General features: G+C 32.2%; 1 protein-coding gene across 2 annotated transcripts; it reads left to right on the forward strand.

The window, feature by feature from the left end:
- Nucleotides 1–1,435: 1,435 nt before the first annotated feature.
- Nucleotides 1,436–14,888, forward strand: LOC107477993 (pentatricopeptide repeat-containing protein At4g04790, mitochondrial). 2 transcript variants are annotated; one of them, XM_016098084.3, is made up of 15 exons: nt 1,436–1,491; nt 1,639–2,283; nt 2,808–2,987; nt 5,304–5,368; nt 6,194–6,301; nt 7,891–8,004; nt 8,587–8,682; nt 8,958–9,056; nt 10,754–10,873; nt 12,033–12,137; nt 13,099–13,263; nt 13,333–13,463; nt 13,570–13,648; nt 13,874–14,091; nt 14,178–14,888. In XM_016098084.3, the coding sequence occupies exons 2-15, from the start codon at nt 1,716–1,718 to the stop codon at nt 14,362–14,364; spliced, it is 2,235 nt and encodes a 744-aa protein (XP_015953570.2). In that variant the 5' UTR covers nt 1,436–1,491; nt 1,639–1,715; the 3' UTR covers nt 14,365–14,888. The 2 variants fall into 2 exon arrangements, with proteins under 2 accessions (XP_015953570.2, XP_052115337.1); XM_052259377.1 differs by lacking the exon at nt 1,436–1,491 and having other exon boundaries at nt 2,014–2,092; nt 2,176–2,283; nt 14,178–14,887.
- The last annotated feature ends 5,969 nt before the right edge of the window (nt 14,889–20,857 follow it).

Consider the following 20,857-nt stretch of genomic DNA (forward strand, 5'->3'; position numbering starts at 1 on the left):
AATGACGAAAAGAATCTAGATAGAAACAGATAAAGAAAAAATGGAGAGGCGAAGATAAAATGTATAGAACAAAAAAAAATAGTCATAGATACCATACGAGAAAGCTAACAGGTATATGTAGTTGGAAGAATTTAAGATGGGAATATTATATTTTTTATATTTGATTTAAAGTTTAAAAAACTATTTTTAAATAATTTTGATTCTAAAAAATTAAAATACCATCATTTTAATTTTCACTTTTCTTTTAAGTATCTTTAATTTCTATTGAAATAGAATTTTTGTAATAAAATAATACTCAAACCACACACTATTTATGAAGACTAAGGAACTAAGGATTGAAAATGATAGTATATCATTATATACATGCTTGTGTGTTTGTGGGTGTCGTGAATATCGAACATGGCAACTATTACGCATACTCACCCTATGGCCTATACTAGTAATATTGAAATTTTACGTATATCTGTTTCAAAATTTAGACAAACAGTTAAAAAGTTTGTCATTATCTAAGTCAGAATAAATTGGGTTGGACGAAGTTGAGTCAAATTGGCATCCATAGCTTGGCTCACACCCAAAGCTTCAAGCAAAATTTATTTTATTTAGAAAATGTTTAGAGACTTTAAAGTTTCTAGTGAATAAAGAAAACAAAATTGGCTAGTTTTAAATCAAATATAAGAGAAAGGTAAGGAAATAATAATAATAATAATAATAATAGCAAATTCTTTTTCTTCTTTTTTCCGGGGTCGCTCCATTTGAACTCATCAGTCAGCCCATCACAATCACCCCATTCTGCAAATATCATTCATGTTTTGTGCTTGTTGGCGCTGGGTTTGCAGTTGCACTCTTCAATTGCATTCAAAGAGCGACTTGTATAGCCAATCTTTGCCTCACGACTTCAGAAATCCGAACGCAGTGCAACACAACAACAAACCACTTCCTTCTAAAACCCACACGCTACCTAACCTATAACTAAAAAAGAAAGAACAGAAGAAACGAAACCCCCAACCGTCATCTTCAATTGTTCATCGTTTTTGTAGAACTTAGATGCGCGCCTCCACCATAAGAAAACTATGCACCCTCAGCACCCTATTTCGCTCTCACTCAGCATGGAAAGCCATGGCACTTGCCTCTACCTCTTCCGTTTCCATTTCTGAGCACAATGCTTCTGAGTTCAACCATTCTTCTATGAGCCACAACCGTGTCCCTTCTGGTTTTGTATCTTGGAGTTGAGGGGGAGCGAAACAGAATGATAATAATAATAATAATAAATAGAGTAAAGTAGCTGGTTTTTTGTTTTTCCACCTAAAGAGGATAATAATAATAATAATAACTGAACTTTGTGTGTGATCAAATGCATTGTTTTTTTGTTGCTGTATGATCGGGTTCCCTCTGTTGTGTTCGTAGTAACATTTTTTTCTTTTGAATGTTTAGGTGCAGAGGATTCTCCTGATGATGATAATACGTCTTCCGAGGTTTCTTCTATAGTGTACAGTAAGTGTTTGTGAAATTTACTGTGAGAAATGCGGAGTACTAAAAGTTTTGACTTGGTTATGCTGCAATTTGGAATGTTTCCAGACATCTTAAAATGGTTGATGCTAATCTTTTGGGGTGTGTCTGTGCACCCTTTTCGTTTTGCAGGTCCATCTCTGGCAGAGGAACCTGTTGTCGTGAAAGAGGAACCTGTTGTCGAAGAAGTTGACTATCGCAAAGCAAAAATGGAAAAAGTAGCAGATTTCACGTGGTGTCCTGATCTGTCTCCTGGCTACCTTTTGACTAAACGGAGGGGGTTAGCCCGTGAGAGGAAAAACAAATGGATTTTTAAACTCAGCCATGATGAACGTTTTGATAGGTTAGTTAAAATGTGTGCAAAAAGACTAGGAACAGGGACGACCCTTGATGTGTTTCGTCAGCTGGGTCGAGAGACCGGTGTGAAAGAGTTCAATGCATTAATAAAGATGAGTATACAGAAGGCAAGGACTACTAATAATGAATACATTGCCATAGAAGAATTGAGTAAGGCTTTTCACCTTTTAGAAAATATGAAGGAGTGCGGTTTTAAGCTAGAAGAGGAAACATATCAACCACTGCTTAGGTATGTCATAGACATGGGCATGGTTAAAGAGTTTCAACTTTTCTCTGATGTGGTCAGAGCTGAGTGTTCAGTTTCACGGTTAGGTTACTATGAAATGTTGCTGTGGATAAGAGTTGAAGATGAAGAAATGATTCGGGATATTTGTGAATATATTACCGTAGAAGATGGCCAAGACACTGCTGCTATGCGAGGTTGGTGAATCTATGTTTCACGTGCATGAACTTTTTATAGTTTATTTCAGATAACAGTAACATATATTTGAATATACAGCACAGGTTTTTAGCAGTACCATGTGGGACATTCATGATTTGCTTTATTTTAATGTAGAGACTATGCTGATGCTTTTTACAAGAGATCCTTCTTCATTTGATTTGGGATTGTGTGCCATGCATTGTGAAATGGAAATACTAAATATTCTGGTTTAACTTGTTATCTTTGTTGGACATGGGTGTGCTTTGCCATTGTACTGCAATTAACAAGTTAGTCTTTGTTCACATCTTAGATATTAGAAACATGGTTTGAAAATTCATGCTAAATTGTATTCCCAGGACATAGCTAGCATCTAGCTTCATAATAATAGAAGTGATTGTGCCAAGCCTAACCTGACACATATTGATGCAATTTCGCTTATTGTGTATGTTGACGTCCCATTGTAAAAGGAATTTTGTTACATATGGCACTAACATACGTTAATTGGAAACAAATCTTATTGCAGAAAATTACTTATTGGCTCTTTGTGAAAGTGATCTGAAGATCCAGATTACAGATGTGTTGAAAAATATAGACATAACAATGCTTTCATCTGCAAAATCTATAGCAAGTGTATTTCAATCATTAGGAAGGCTACAGTTGGAATCTCTTGCCGAGAATTTATTTTTGGATTTGAGAGCACAAGGTATGACTATGACCTTATACTTAATTAAGCTCCTTTGAAATAGTACAAGAAGAGGATCATTGTTCTGTTTTAAAAGGAGTCTTTATACATGTGTATGTTAGTATGTATGCATGCATGTATTTGTTTCCTTTTTGTGTTTTGGATTCTCTTGTACTAATATATACACAGATTCACTGCTGATCAAGTATAATCCAACTATTGCACTTGCTTAGGTAGTTATTATGTTGATAGTGACAAAATATACAACACATTGAGGGTATAGATCATACATACTATGCTAATCACGTAGTCATCACGTAATTATAACTTGAGTTAACCTTAGGCACTTCTTTACATACATTTGCATCTGTGTAGAGAGACAGATTCAAAATCCTTTTCTATGTAGGGAGACTTCTCATTTTAGTTAGCCTTTTCCACATCCTTAGAGATATCTTCTATCCACAACTTCTCAATCCAGAGTTTTTATCATGTTTAGGAATTCACCTAGTCTTGGGTCTCTTTAACTTTGTCATCCTGTCTCCTTGTCTAGGTAATAGGTCTTTATCTCTTGTATCTGTGTTAGGTACTTGGGTATTATGGGTGCCCAAAGTCCAATATTGGGTAGTATGGGATTCTTGATGTTGTATTTAAGGAGATTAGCTCTTCCCTCATAACTTTGGTTTCCCTAAGGAGTAGGTACTTCACAGTCTGATAGAATATGTTCTTTCAATCTTACTTTCAATTTCCTAGCCCATTCTTTGAACTAAATTCTTTTTTGCCTTGATACATCCATTGGAAGACCAAAGCTCCTTAAAGATTAAATCGCTTATTTGGGCAGTTGTGCTTAACAGATTAACACTAATGATGCATTGTGGGTTTGAAGACATTAAAGTCTATTTCCCATGATATATATATTATGTACAGTGCTAGTTTAGAATCAGTTGGATATTTGTTTTATGGCTAATTCTATATATTTACGTGTTGGGTGTTCTAGATCTTTGGAGTAGTTCTTGTTGACTAGGTAAGTTGGTTTTGGGAGGAGGAAGGAAGCCAAATCTTTGCAGTAGTGTGCTATCTGTGCCACTGATTGGTGTATTTGGTTGGGGCATAACTATATTAGATAGCAAACACGTGGACAAGAAAGTTTGGGAAGAATTGGATATTTGTCCTCTATTTGGTGTAAAACTCATGATTTTTTAGAGGTTTTCCCCTGTCAGACATTTATAGAATCTGAAAACTCAACTTCATTAATAACCTGTTCTTTTCTCTGCTTTTGTTGTCTGTCTTAAAGATGTTCTGCTTATACATGTAATGCATAAAACAAATCTTTTGATATCTTCTTTCGTCCAAATCTCTTTGATCTGGTTGAAGCTTAATATTGGGTCTACAAGAGTGTCACCCACCATTCCCAATTTTGTCCAAAATATCAAGAAACATATTTCTTCGAGAGATGACAACTTTGGTTTTTGATTGAGCTACTTCAATCCTGTGAAAAATATTGCACCTATTCCTGTTGTATGATTCTAATACATACTCTGAGAAGGGTGGGAGCAAGAAAGAAGATTCTATTGAGGCAGCAACAGCGGGCCAATAGAATTCCTCCTTTACTAGCATGAATAGGAGACATAAAAGTGCAAATGGTGGGGAACCACTTGTGTAACTAATTAGGCCATGTGCAAGAGTTAGTGGATGGGTGTGTGATCCTGGGCCGATTCTGTTAGGGATGAGAGAGATTCTTGTTCTATAGAGGAAAAAGGGATAATTAGAAGGTAGGAACTACGACAGAATTGGGAACGGAGCATGGGAGTCTATCTAACACTACCATAGTGTTTTTCTGCTCTATAATTTCCTGCATTTCCAGTATAATTCTATAACTGGGGAAGGGGTGATTTCACACTAGTTCATTCCTACCCCAGCTCTTCTAGTTCTATTGTTTACTTTCTATCTCTTTTGGCCTTTACAATCATTACATGTAATGGCAATATTATCCATGTAGGCAACTAGATTGATGGATTGACCAAAGGAAGCATGTTTTTAGAGTACCAACTCCAAACATTAGAAAGGCACGCCATTTCTAATAGGCATTTCAAGTATTTGGATTCAGAAGCTCAATTCCAATTATGAGTTAAATTCTAAAAACCAAATAGGCTTTGAGCCAACATAAATTAAGACATTAGAAATCTGTTTCCAAGCAGAAAGAATGAGTTGATGTTGAATCTGTTGAGTTCTGGTTCTGTACTTTTGTTTAGCTAGGGAGTTGTGTTTTGCTCTACAAAGTTGTCCTTAATGGTGGTCTTTTGTAAGTAGTTAGATTTATTCATTTTTTCTGTAATGCAGATTTTGATGAAGATGATATTTCAGGCTTCATTGCTGATTATGCTGTTAGCATTCCAAATTTAGCGGTGAGGAACTTCTCATGAATGCTTCTGGTAATGTCCTTGATGCTGTGTGACGTCAGGAGGCTTGTCGGCATATCTATATTTTTCTGCCTTCTCTTTTCCCTCCTTTTTTTTCTAAATTTCATCAAGAGGAGGAAAGGGAAAGACAAGATTGGGTGATAAGAGATCCCTTTCCAAAAACAAAGCAAAAGAAAGAATTATCTATAAAGCATAGTTTTCCAATCTTTCAACATGTCCGAAACGGAAGTCCTTGACCTATGTTTTTACTTTTACGTTTTCAAGATAATTGAGACTTGAGTCACTGTGAATGTTATATAAATCTAGTTGGTCCGTGACCGTGAGTTTGCGTATATTTTACCTGGGACAAACAAACTTTTCCATTTTCCATATCTATAAAATGACCGATGTGCATCCAAAATGATTTAAAACCGTTTTTGCCCACTTTTACTGATGTTGGCAAAAAGAAGTGGTACACATGCTAGTTGAACAGTGGACGGATATGTACCTTAATAAGTGTCTGAGCAGATATAAATCCCCCGAAGTGATCATATCTTATTAAATCCAGTTATATAGTATATGCATTATTCAATTTATATATTACGCAGAATTGTTTGCTGAAAGTTGGTAGATACTTCTGAGGGCATGAGGGAACAGTAGGGTGCTGCTGGAAATGGGCTTCTCCCATGCCCCTAATCACAAAATGTTAATAAATTGTGATCTTATTTCAGAGATCTGGGCAGAAGTTTCAGTTTCAAAGGTGGTGTTTCGCATAACATTTCCTAAAATAATTTCTTTTTAAGAAAATTTTCTTTCTTTCTTTTTTCTTAGGTTGAAGATATCATCTCAAAATTCAAGAGTTTGCATGATCTATTGGAAGTTTTACATTCATCGTCATCATATGAAAAGCTGATTATGTATTGCTGTGATTTAGGCAAGGTACAGCTACTTCTTTCATTTTAGTATTATGAGTATCATTTGGTTACAAGAGCCTTGTCCATCAGATTGAAAAAGGATGGTAGAGTGAAAATGATAAAAAAAAACCTTTAGAACCCCTGGAGTGCACTAAAGCACTTCTCTTGGCATCATCCTTTGCCTGACCATAGGACAAGATGATGAAATAGTAATCTGTTTATTCATATATTTAAAAAGAACGAGTCACTCAATAAAGTAATTTTTTCATATAATTTATTCTTCAGTCTTGTCATAACTCCACTAGTTCCACAACCGGTTCTTCCTTTGTTCTATCTATTGACATTTGAGGGCTTGTCTTGTCAAAAGGATATAAATTCATAAGGAAAGAGTAGAAAGAAAAAAATTAAAGTGATATTGACCAAGATCTCGCTAGTGATGCTTTACCACCAAGAAAAAAAAAAATCATTTATGCTTAAATCTCTCTTGACCACCTTATTCAAAGTCTTTTTAGGTCTTTCTCTACCCCTAACTTTTTGTTGAATGTCAGTAAGACTTAATTGCAATTTCAAAATTGGATTTATGCTGATAATGTTCCACCATCCCACTAGCTACCAAAAGTTAACTCATTCTTCTTTTTGCTTGATTTGAACCAGTTGCTTCCGATTTTGAAGAATTTGCAAGTGTAATTATTAGTGCTCTGCTTTGAAGTCAAAGTACCAACTGCTAATTTCTACCATCCCTAGTAAAATATAGCGTTTTAAAGATGTTTGTTAGATGGTAGAACTTGTACCAGATATGACAAGAATTAGGCAAAGGCAGTGCATTTGGAAATCCTTAGCGAATAGTCTGTTAATGAACCATAGAATTTGGGACAGACCCCTTAGTTCAATATCTGGAAGGGTGAGAGCTCCACTCTCCTCTTCAGCTTGGCCCCAAAATAGAAATATCTCAACATTTTCTATCATGGACCCAAATTGTGTTCTCCATTGGTGTTGAATCAAGTCCAGTGACCCAAGACCAATATGACTGAAAGCTTCATTCTTCTCTAGCTGCTATATTGACATGGGTTTGGACTCTCTTGCCAGAAGCTGAACTCTCTAGGGGTCTTTGCAATTTTTGGTCGATTTCCCCTCTTAGAACTGGTACTAGAGAAGACAAGAATTAGGAAAATGTAATGCATTGCACTGGGAAAGACCTAGTTATGTGCTAAGGAACATTACTCCTAGGAAAACCCCTTACTACAATATGTAGAAGAATGAGAGCTCCACATTCTCTCCAAAGGCTCACTGAGTGATTAAAATTACTTCTGTCTTCCTTATTTTCTTTATTCATACTGATCCCCTACTAATCATATCTAACTAACTAACTAACTAACTCACTCTTAAGTAACTCTTACTCTTACTAATGGTAACTAAATCATGTACTAAATGGGATCCTAAAATAATGGTACTTTTCTGTTACCTATTTTATTTACATTTCTTACTTCAAAGATCATAATGTGTTTTAGGGTTATTCTAACTTGATGTTTGTATGTTTGATAGAGTTATCCTTACTTCTCTGGAGCATGCATTTAAATTGTATTCCCTTAGTGACAATTTTAACTTTCAATGCAGGTTGATGTTGCACTTGATCTTGTTGATAATATGTGTGAAGCAGGCTTTACATTGTCAACTAGGATGTTACAGTCCATATTACACATTTGTGAGGAAACCTATGAACATATTTTGGTAGGACAGATTAATTGCAACAGCTCTGCCTTTTTTCTCCCTTTGCATTATAATTTTTATAAATGTATTTGTCTCCTCCCAACACACAGCATAAAATTTTTCGTCCATACTGTTTCAATTGCTGTAGTAAGTGATTGAGTGTATAACTATCAAATTGTGCCCCACTCCTCTTTTATAAAAGGGGAGAAAGATTAAAGACAAGTGAACTTTTGCTTTTAATTAAGCCCATTTCATTTGAAAAACATTTTATAATAAAAAGGATAGTATGGTTTATAGGATTTGATTACTTTCAGCCACCATTATCAAATATGATGAGGAGTGTTACAAACCAAATGGACTTTTTGTATTTCTGTCAAAATCTCAAGACTTGCAACTTAAACATCCTTTCGTTATACTTACATTTTCCATTTCTGTATTACGCATACAGAACTATTATAACATAAAAAGTCTGAATGTTTCACCAGAGCTTAATTATTTGATGTTAAAATTCTCTGTAATGACTTCACTTGTCTTAAGCCTTCTTGACAGTTATCCTTTTCTCTTTTAACCCTCTCTCTCTCTCTCTCTCTCTCAACATTCAAGGTTTACCGGATCTATTCCATCATACAGCGGTTCCATTTGAAGTTGAATGGTGAAATATGTAGGTGTTTGGTAAATTTTTGCGTGAGGGTGAAAGATGTAAGTTGTACAACACCCCCCCTTCCTCCCCCCACCCCCTTTCTTTTTTTTTGCATGGTTACATTGATATTACTAGATTGGTATTATATTAGATAAATCCTTATTAATAGAATAGGGAGATCTCATATATATTCTATATAATTTATAGAAAAAAGCACACACACAAACACATATACTCATATATTTTCAATTATGTGGTCTCTTTGGTTGGTCAATCGCTAGCCATAAATGTTGACTTCTATTAAAGTTTATTGCAATTACTTTCTATGATGCAGTTTAAAGGTGCATACAAGATGGTTGATGACTTGGAGAAAATGAATTTCAAACCTACTACCGCCATGTACAATGCTATAATGGCAGGATATTTTCGAGAGGTGACATTCTTTTGAGGATATCTCTATTCTCACTTTGAGACTTCTCCTATTGATTATTATACATGTTAAGGGTGTTTGGGGGATAAAATGGAGACATGGAGTGGATGTTTTCATGGATGACCTAAATGTGTAAAATTACATATTGAGCTCATTCATGAAAAGTTTTGCATTAATTTTACCTTCCAACCAAACATATCCTTTGTATTACACATTATATTTCCTTATATTTCATGATTTATGTCTTCGTTTGATAAGATTTAGGATTAGAATTTTGTTATCAATGTTATAATCAGTGTAGTGCTTTGTATTTTGCATTACACCACTGTTATACAATATCACAACATATCAACGTATTATCTTATTATTCAGATTCTTATTATCAAAGTGGTACTGTCTTCCATGACCTGTGGCCACTGTGTTACTGCGGAGCTCCTACTATTTGGAGCTCTTTGATTTCTGTGGTACCTCACTTGTGGTTTGTATTCTATGGCCTATGGCTGTCCTTCTCATTTTGTCTGGCATTTTTTCTGCGTGTTTTCTTGTCTGAACGTCCTCTTAGAGTTTGTTTTTGGCACTTTTGAACATCCTCAATTTATTTTTTGGCACTCCCATGCAGTGCTTATTAGTTTCAGTCTTGTACAACGTCAGTGTTTACTGTAATATGGTCCTGATTTGTTTTAATTTAGTTCTTTATTCTACACAGTCCTGATTTGTTCATTAGCAATTCTTTACTGCCTCGATTTCTTTTTTTGGCAGTCCTGTTTTTTTCCAACAGGTTGATACAGCTCTAAAGTGCTTCTCAAGTCATCTGTGGCCACAATTTATTTCTAGCAATTGAATGTCGCACTGATTATTCAGCTAACAGTATCATCACTTTAGTTTTGGTCATTGTTGTTGCCATATAATCATTTTGGCAACCTCTTATTAGTGATAATTATTACCCATTTTGTCAACTATTGCTGCCACTGGACACAATTTTCTGGTAGATTTCCAACCAATTCTATTTAGTTCTTTTTCGTTTCTGGCAATTCTAGTCTGACTTTGTTGGTAGCATTTCTAGTCTGGCCTATTTTGTTCGAAGCAATTCTGGCTTACTTATGCCTTTTTTTTTTTCCTTTTAGGATTTGATTGGAGCAAACATAAGCTTAGTATGCTTTAGTTTCAGGAGAAATATTACTAATAAAAAACAAAATTTGGTAATATCCATTATATGTTATAATAAGGTAGAATATTTCATAAGATATCCTAGAATATTAAAGAGTGCCTCAGGTGATCTCTCAGTATTGATTTCTATATATTCAGGAGAAATATTAGAAATAAAAAACCAAATTTTTTAATTTCTCCATTATATGTTATAAAAACATAGAATATTTCACAAGATATCTTAGAATATTAAAGAGTACCTCAGATGATCTCTTAGTATTGATTTCTATATATTTTTTAATTTTGGTTTCTTTTAGCATCCATTTTTGTTTTGTTGTTTTGTTTTTCTTCTTTTCTTTTATAAAATTTCTTTAAGTAATATATTGATAAATCTACTGTTGGATTAGAGAGCCCTTTCTTTTCTCTTTACCCCTGCATTTTTGGATGTTGCTCTTCTGAGTAGTTCTCTCTAATCCATTTCCTATTTTCTTCAAATTACTTGCTCCCTTTTTCACCATACTTTGATTTGTTTTATTTTCACTTTTTTTTTGTAGAAAAATATCAGTGGTGCTCTGAGGGTCCTCAAGCACATGCAGGATGCCAATCTTAATCCTGATGTACAGACTTTCAGCTATTTGATTAGTAATTGTGAAACAGAAGAGGATATAATCAAGGTAAAAGATTATTTTTGTATGATGGCATTGCCTCTGTGTCTCTCAAGTTTTGATCATTTTTGTGTGTTTTGTGTGTATTAACATCCCCATCTTAGTTAAGAAAGTTAAAATAGTGCCTATTTGTTGAAAAGATGATAGAATCTTGTCTTAGGTGGTTTAGATATGTGAGAAAATTGGCAGAGTATCCGGTTAGGAGGGTGGAGCAGATGGAACATAGACAAGTGGCGAAAGGTAGAAGTAGACTTAAAAAGACTATGCACGGGGTGGTCAAAAAAGATCTATGCGTCCACTATAAACATGATATATATGATGGAATACAATGACGTCGTTTAATCCATATAGTCAACCTCATCTTGTGGGATAAAGTGGTGGTGTTGTTGTTGCTTATGGAAATAGAAAAACACTATCAATTTTCCTTTAGGCATGAGGTAATCTATTTGCACTACCTTTGTGAATGTTTGAGGCTTGTTGTTTTTGAAATTTCATCACTCAAGTTGCTTGATGTCCTGAATTGTACAATGATGTTAAAAAATGTTGAGATTGTGGGTCTAGGTGGAGAAAAGGAAAAGAGAAAAGTAATAGGTTAATAATATGAAGTGAAGTTCTGTTTTGATTATTTTGTGATTTTTTATAAGAGAGGATCACTAACCTCTACTTATAATAACGGTAAAACCCTATTCCTAGTTAAATAAGGAAATAATCGTATAATCAAAACTATTTCTAGATGATATTTGATACTCTTTTATATTCTAAAGATACTGACACTCTTTTATATTCAAAAGATACTGTGAAGATGTTATGTGATTTATTCTTTATTTCAAACAAAAAATATTTTAATTTTAAAATCAATTTTGCAATAATATGTAAGTGAAAATCCTAAGTTTACTAGGAATTTTGTATCCGAGTGTTATAACATGCATTCTAAAATTCACAACTATAACTTGACAGCTTCTACTTACTTTTTTGTTTGTTTTAATGGAACCTGACTCCTTATTCTTGGAACTTCTGCTTCTTTAAAAAACTTCAATTATATAGTATTCAGATTTGGTAATCCTCTTAGGTCTCCTTGATTCTTTCATACTGTATTGTCCAACAAAAGGTCTTAGCCAATCTGTATATTATCTTCTTTATAGGTTGCTAACTTGAATAATTTTTGCAGTATCGTGAAGAAATGGAGCAATATAAAATCCCACTTGCAAAACCGATTTTTATGGCCCTTATTAATTCATATGCAGCTTGTGGCAAATTGGATATGGCAAAACAGGTATGGGTGAAGGAGAGATGTATATCCATTGTGCAACAACCGTTATCTAATATCTGATTGATCTTCCATGTTGCATTTTCCTGAAAGTAAATTCTATCTAACCAAAATGAAGTTATTTTTGGAGGCACTAGACTTTGGACCTTTTAAGAGAGATACAACTTGGAATAATTCCACTAAAATCATGGAATAAAACCCAAGAACAAGAAAACGACGGATATAATGTGGCCATTCAAGTCTGCTTCCTCACTGTCCCGATGAACCATATCCTCCTCATTCAGTTAGCTGATTGAAGTTGTTTGTCTTCCAAATATTCCAAATAACTATATGGTTCTTGCTTTCCATTCACAGGCAATATTTTTCTTACATTGGCAATATAACATCAGGCACGCAATTTTACTTATTGTAAAATGATGTTTGCTTATAAAACACTGTAGAATTAGCTCTTGCAGATGAACTTTGAATAAGTGTTTCGGCAGGTTCTATATACAAAATATTTGCTTACCCAGTAATACTAAAAATAGCAAAACTTGATTTCTTCATCAACTGTAAATATGCAACAATTTTTCTCACCTTTCCTTTTTATTCTTTATAATGCTTCCATGTTGGAATAATTGTCTACTTTTGAAATTTTAATTTTCTACAAATAACTGCTGGTTTTAGAAATCTAGATAATATTAATTATGTCTTTCCAATTATACCCCAAAGAAATGGGAGTAGGTGGAAAGAAGAAAAAAAGAATGGGAGCATTAGTAAGGGTAACTTTGTAAAATAAACCTAGATTTCTCTACACCGAATTTATTTTTCGAACGTTTCCTTAATTCATGTTTGCATATAATAGACAGATATTGATACAGTAGTTATTAATATCATTTATGCATCATCTTATAGAATCTTTATTATAGATAAAATATCTGATACAATTTCGAATATCCAACTAAACAAAATTTGTTTTATATTGCAGGTCATTTTGGATCCGAACATACCAGCAAAAAGCTTAAATGAAATCAAGAGCGTCCTTGTCTCAGCTCTTGCATCACATGGGCAGTTGTCCGAGGCACTCTTAGTATATGAGGAGATTAATAAAGCTGGATACAATTTGGAACCAAAAGCTGTTATAAGTCTTATCGTAAGGTTCTGAATACACAGTATTGCTATATCTTTCTTCAGCTCTTTAACTAATTTAGGGACATATTAGGAAGAGTTCACCAAATTCAAAGGAGAGTTGGATGGGATGCTTATGCTACTTACAGAATTGAGTGATCTAGACTATTGGGTCGACGGCTGCTTCAGAGTTATCATATATTGTATTCACAACAAGCATCTAAGGTTTAATTTATTTCCCCTTCGGTATCTATTTGATTTCTCATCATTTTGTAATTAAATTGCAATGTGTAATGCGCTTATATTTATACGTGACCGCATTTTGCATCAGTTCTGCTATTGACTTGTTCAAGAAACTCAAGGATAAGTTTGAAAGTGATGAACTAGTATTGGAAGTTCTCTTTGATGAAGTGAGTTCTTGTTCCCTCCCAACATAATTTGTATAAGGTTGCTTTCAATATTTGAAAAATGGATCCATTGGCTATTAATTCAATTCTGAAAAAGTTGAAACTCTTTTTGGCTACCTTGTGATGGATCATGGCAGTATTGTAAAATGAGGGGTTTGGTCCTAAACCTCGTCTTGACAATTGCTCTTTTTGGAGCCAGTCACATCAAATTTGTTCATGTATATATAGGTGTTTGCTGCAATTGCAACATCCGAGTCCTCAAATTTGCAGATTGGTTTAGACTTGCTTTGGGCAGTCAAGAACGAGCTTGGTCTCGTGCCTTCACGGCAATGTCTTGATTTTCTTCTAAGTGCCTGCACCAATGCTGGAGATTTGAGTAATGCTCGTTTGATTTGGAGAGAATATGAGGTTGCTGGATTTCCATACAACGTGCTAAGTTATTTGAGGTACGTTTTTCAAAAGTTTCCAGTCCTATAACTCCATCTGCTTCATTGCTGGGGCTATTAATGACTAACGACTTCTGTGGTTGTAGGATGTATCAAGCACTTTTGGCATCGGGAGATTATAGATCTGCTAACTTTATGCTAAGTAAAATTCCGAAAGATGACAGCGAGGTATCTGCTATCATCAAAGCCTGTCAAGAAACATACTCTGGTCTTTCCTCTGTGGCAAAGATGAAAACGAAAGTAACAAAAAAGAAAGAAAAACGAGAGGCTTGAGTTCTCTTTCTAAGATAATTTTTATGTCTTGGTTAAGAAATGCTCGTCAGAAGGGTGGTGCATTTCTTGTTAATTTAGTTACGTCAAATCATGCTGATATTGTCCATGCTTAGCTTGCATCAGATTCAGAATGGTTTGATTGGGTTCTCATGTATCCCAAGTTTCCATGGTTAAACCAACCCCATATGATTACCTTTTCAGTTTCAGCTTGAAAAGGTGGTTACTGCGCTACAAAGGATGAAAGCTTAACATCCATGACCATGTCTTGCACAGAATTGGAACTCTGATCCCCCATCATAGTTGAAGTTCTGTTTTTCATCCAAAGAAAGAAGATGAAAGCTGAAGGCACCTTATTTTCCCAAGTATCACCAGTTTAGACATTAGATCACTTGTAATTCTTTAATACCTTCTGGCGACGGAATGTTCAAGAAGTCACTATTATTCTAACGATTTATTATTATTCTCCTTATATTTTTCTAACGAAACATTTCTAGTAATATTCCAGAAATATAACTGATCAAATTGATAGACTATGACCCTTAGTATAAAAGTTGCACCACTCGTAGAATCATAACTATTTTGATGTTCTGTTTGAATAATGTGGAAACTTTGCAGTTTTCAACACATGATACAATTTGACAACAAAACTGACCAACAAATTTTTGGATCTATCGTAATTATTTGATGACAAAATGTTATACTAGGTACGTAAGCATGTTTACAAACGCGTTAACTCTTCGTTGTAATTTGTTTATCCTCCAGTCTCTTGCTAATATCATATCTATCTATTTATTGATCTATTTATAATATATTAAAACACAGTATAAGATAATATTTTAATATATTAGTATTCTAATTTTTAATATTATACCATACCAGTGTAAGTAGATAATTAGCGTATTTTATTTATTATTTATCTAATTCAATTATTTTTCAATTTTTTGTTTTTAATTATTTTTTTTAATTTTTTGCTTTTACTTATCACGTGCTTCATTATTATAATTTAGGATTTTATTTATTTATTTTTTACTTTCATGACATTTATTTTTTTAGGTTATTTTATAATTTTTATATTTTCTAATTCTTTACTTTTATTAGGTTTAAACATAATTTATCATCTTCTTTTATACCCACTCTTTCTTATGATTATTATATAGAATTATAACTTAGGATTTTTTTTTCATTTTTTTCTCACTTTTATGACATTTATTTTTTTTTAAGTTACTCTATACTTTTTATATTCTTACTCTTGACTTTTATGTAGAATATTATATAGTTTCAATGTTAATGTTATTTCTTTTTAATAGGTATAAATTGAGTAATAAAACATAATTTATTCTCTTCTTTCATACACACTCTTTATATTTATTATATAAATTAACATTCACTACACATGTGACATGTCTTCTTTATCTCTTCTTTTTATATAAGCTTGTACTTCTTTTTTTTTTCTCCATTCTTATTAATATTTTGCACAAGTATTTAAAACATTTGGTTAATGACTACAAATTTTTTTTAGTTTACTAAACATATGTATTAGGTAATACATTTCTAACACACTAGACCTTTTCAGTTTTTTAGTTTTTTTTTAGTCTAATTGTATTTATTAATTATATCATTCTTTTTTTTCTTTCAACAATTTATAGTTTAATATTATTTAGTTGTAATATGTTAAAAATACATGGTATTATCATGAGTCATGAAAAATAAAATTAAAAAATTGAATGTTAATTTTAATTATATATCATGTCCTTTACATTTTTTTTAGTTTTTCATTTTCAGTGTAATTGTATTCATTAGTTATATCATCCATATAATTTAGTTGTAATATTATTGAAAATACATGATATTATCATGAATTATAAAAAATAAAATTAGAAATTGAATGTTAATTTCAACTATTGAAACATTATATTCAAAGTTACATTTTATCTAATAGTTTTATATTTGTACTATAGTATTTAAAAAGAATCTAAAAAGAATAAATAGAAGTGACTACTTAAAAGAATAAAAATAAAGATAATAATATAAAATCAAATAAATAAATTTGAATTGAGTATTTTCATAATTCTACTTAAAGTCCAACTTATGTATTAATTTTTAGTTTTATAATTATTAAATTTTAAATTAATTTATACATTTTGTACAATGTACATCTATTTTATTCCTACGCAAAGTGCGAGTAATATATTAAAATAGGGTCCAAAGTAATTTTTTAATGCATTCTTAATTTTTTAACTTTTTAATATTATGTCTTGTCAGTTTAAGTAGTTAACTGGTACAATTTACTTCTTACTTATCTAATTGAATTATCTTTAATCCGTTTGTTTTTAATTGAATTACTTTTTAATCTTTTTGCTTCTACTTCTCATGTGTGTCATTATTATAAGTTAGAATTTTTCTTTTCACTCTTATGCCATTTATTTTCTTTAAATTACTCTATGTCTCTATGCTTCTCATATTCTCCTATTATTTATTTTTATATAGGATATTATATAGTTTTAATATTAATTTTATTTCTCTTAATAGGTATAAATTGAGTAATAAAATACAATTCATCATCTTCTTTCATACTCACTCCTTCTTATATTTATTATATAAACTAACATTCACTTCACATTAAGTACGATTTTGGTCCTTAAGGTATAGGCTGAAATTTTTTTTCATCTTCAACCATTTTTTTTACATACAAAATTGTCCTTAAAATTTAACTTGGTTTTAAAATCGTCATTTTTACTTAAATCTTAAATTTTATTACCAAATTACTCTTAACCGAAAAAATTATAAAATAAAAAAAAAAGAAAAAGAGAGAGAGGGAGAATTCTGGAGTTGAGAGAGAGAAGCAGAACCACGGAGAAGAAAAAATGATGGTGAGGAAGCAGCGGCAGGGACAAGGCAGTGACTGTGGTGGTCGTTGACACTGGTAGCTGTAGGAACAAAAACAGAGATTGCGACATTTGTCATGGTGGAAGTGAGGAGAGAGGGGAAGAAGAAGAAGAATGGGTAGCTCGCTAGTGGTTGGGACAATGGGGTCGGCGGTGGCGGATTGGCGGCGACAACGAGCTTGTGGAGAAAAGAGGCCAAGTTTCGATGATCTCTGTTCAGTGAGGGAACTGATGGCGAGCACGGGTGAACGACTAGATTGGGGAGGGACGAAGGAGGGAGATATTGCGGCGGCTTGGGTTTCGACGGCGGCGCTAGGGTTCGGAGGTTTTGGGTGTTCTGGCTTTTGACGGATGGCGATGGTTGGCGGTCGGGGGGAAGAGGAAAATAAAAAGAAGGGGAGGAAGAAGGAGGTAGAACTGGCGCAGTGGAGAACGGCAGCGACCGGAGGTTGGGTTGATGGTTTCTGTTTCTCTTGCTTCTGATTTTAATTCTATTTTTATTGTTGTTGTACTTCTGATTCTGATTCTATTTCTGTGAATTCATTGTTATTGTGCTTCTAATTTTATTGTTCTTCTGATTTCATTGTTCTTTGATTTCTTGTGCTCTTCTAATTTTTTCTGATTGCGCTACCGATGATGAATAAGAAGAAAAAGAAGAAGAGATGTTGCTATGATGGAAAAGAAGAACAAGGTATTTTGGTGAAGAAGAAGAGTATTTCGGCCCGAAAGACTATTTTAAAACTAAGTTAAGTTTTAAGGACGATTTTGTACACAAAAAAATGTTGAGAACAAAAAAAAATTTCAGCCTATATCTTAGAAACCGAAATCATACTTAATCATTTTTTTATCTCCTTTTTTACATAATCTCATGTTTCTTATTGTTTTTCCATCATTCTTAGTATTTCAATGTTTTGCACAAATATTTAAAGAATTTGATTCATAACCACAACTCTTTTTTTTAGTTTGTTAAATATGTATATCAGGTGATAAATTTCTAAAATACTATATCTTTACAATTTTGTTTTAGTTTTTTTTTTTAGTTTTGGTCTAATTGTATTCATTAGTTATATTATTCATATATTATTTTTTTTAACAGTTTATATTTTTAACATCATTTATTGGAATATTGAAAATACATCGTATTAACCTAAGTCATGAAAAATAAACTTAGAAGATTGAATGTCAAATTCAACTATATTTCATGTCATTTACAATTTTTTTTATTTTTTTTTATTTTTGGTCTGATTGTATTCATTAGTTTTATCATTTATATACCCTTTTTTTTTCTCTTTCAATAATTTATATTTTTTAATATCATATAGTTGTAATATTATTAAAAATATATAGTATTATTGTGAGTCCTAAAAAATAAAATTAGAAAACTAAATGTTAATTTCAACAATTGAAACATTATATTCAAACTTGCATTTCATATAATAATTTCATATTTATACCCTAGTATTTGAATATAATCTTAAAAAAATAAAAAGCCACTGATTAAAAAATATAAAAAATATAAAATTAAATAAATAAATTCAAATTGAGTATCTTCATAATTTTATTTAAAATTAATTTATGTATAAATTTTTAATTTTATATTTTTTTTTCTGGACAACATGCCAGTCTAAATTTAGTTATATACAATGCTAATGCCATAATTATTATGCATTTTTCCTTCTTCAATAAATAAAATAATTTCGAAAATCAACGAGTGTAGATAGGACGGCAAACAGGCCTACACTTGCCGAGTTGGTCTGCATAATCCGTCAAAAAATGCGGTTTGGATTGGAAAATTGGAACTGCCAAATAGCAAAAGTTTGCCTAACCTGCTCCGCTTAAACCGCGGACTTTGGCAGGATAGGGTGGGCTTTTCCGCCGGGCTTAGTGTTTTTTTGGCAAGGGAGTATTTTTGTAATTTTTTAGGCAAAATTCAACTTTTTTCAACCCAACTTACAAGAGAATGAAAATAAAAATTGAGTGTTTTGGATTATGTTTATTTTGCTTTGGAGACAATATTTATAATTATGTTTTGGATGAAAATTTGGTTTATAATTATGTTTATTAGATATTTATAATTACAAAGATTTTAATGTTTGTGAATATAAAAATTATAATTTTTTATGCCTTTAGAAATTATAAATTTATTAAAACGATTGTGAAATTATATATATATTATTTAATAGTTAATAGTAAAAAAAAGGAGATTTGATGGGTTTAGCTCGCAGTTAGACGGGGCAAGTGGAATTTTAGGACCGCCTCACTAGGCGGGACGAGTCAGTCTGCCAAAAAGCAGGATTTCAGCGGGGCGGGATGGACTTCCCCACTTGCCACCCCTAAGTGTAGCTAATTATAATCAATTAGTACTTTTTTTTAAAATTTTTTAGAGAGAAAATAAATTCAAATTATTATGAAAAATATCCAAAATCTCATGAAAAAAATCTAAAATTTAAAACAAAAAATCTAACCTCAATAATAACAAACATCCAAAATTATTTTAAAATTTTAAAATTAATTTTAACTTTTAAATAATAAAGTTCATTTAAAATTTTTTAAATTATTTCTAAAATCATCTCAAAATTCAAAATTCATTTTAAAAATTCAACATCATCTTACATCATGGTCTCTATGCCGAACCATGTCCACCACCACAACCATTTTTCAATTTGTAACGATGAAATTAAAATTGAGTGAAAAATAGACGTTGATGATGGCAGAATGGAAAAAAAAGTAGAAATTATTGATGTTGGATGAGGTGATTGGAGTAAATCTTCGATGCTATTATTTCACAGAGAGAGAAGATGCTATTATTTCACAGAGAGAGAGAGAGTTTTGATTTGAAATTTTTGTTAAAGTTGGATTTAGATTTAATTAATTAATAATTCTACCTCAGCATCTTTTTTAATATAGATGTGCTCGGACGAATTTAGGGACACACTTGTCAGATTTTAATTTCTTTCAGATATCATTTTATTAATAATATCTTTTAAGTATTATTTTATTAGTACTAGAATTTTTTGGGTACTAATTTTAATATTTACCTCAATAAAAAATAAAAAAATTATTTCAGGAATTAATAATTTAATTTGCATTCGTTAATTTCAGTAGCTAAAATGGGTCATAAGTAAAAATTTAGAGACTAATTTGAATCAATTAAAGTGATAGTATATACCGATGACAAGTGGACAAACCATATTATGACACATACCATATAACTCACATGTGGCACTATCGTCCATGTTAGTATGTTACGTGACACATATCACTAATAGACACGTCATCTTTTAATTCCGCATGAACGAGACATTTGGCACCGATTGTTTTCATCAGCATACCATGCGTTACGCTATTAACGGAAATCATTTTAGGGGCTAAATGAGTTACAGAGTAAAATTTTACTGTCTAAATTGAGGCAATTAAAATTTTAAGAGTTAATTTGAGTATTAATTTTATCAGAAGTACTAGACAATTAAGCATTTTTTTAAACTAAGTTCAACCAAATTAAATTTACGTATGCACTTTTTATGTTCTCGTTCTTCTTTTTCTCCTCCGTCGTTTTCGTCGTTGTCATCATCATCATCATTTCCTTCTTCTCCTTCTCCTCCTCTTCT

The sequence above is a fragment of the Arachis duranensis genome, chromosome 3 (genome assembly GCF_000817695.3).
Source record: "Arachis duranensis cultivar V14167 chromosome 3, aradu.V14167.gnm2.J7QH, whole genome shotgun sequence".
NCBI lineage: Eukaryota > Viridiplantae > Streptophyta > Magnoliopsida > Fabales > Fabaceae > Arachis > Arachis duranensis.

Coding starts and splice junctions, on each gene's coding strand:
- LOC107477993 (XM_016098084.3), top strand. CDS start 1,716: ATGGAAAAAGTAGCAGATTTCACGTGGTGTCCTGATCTGTCTCCTGGC. Junction 5,369..6,193: donor TTAGCATTCCAAATTTAGCG/GTGAGGAACTTC, acceptor CTTTTTTCTTAG/GTTGAAGATATCATCTCAAA. Junction 9,057..10,753: donor TGGCAGGATATTTTCGAGAG/GTGACATTCTTT, acceptor TTTTTTTTGTAG/AAAAATATCAGTGGTGCTCT.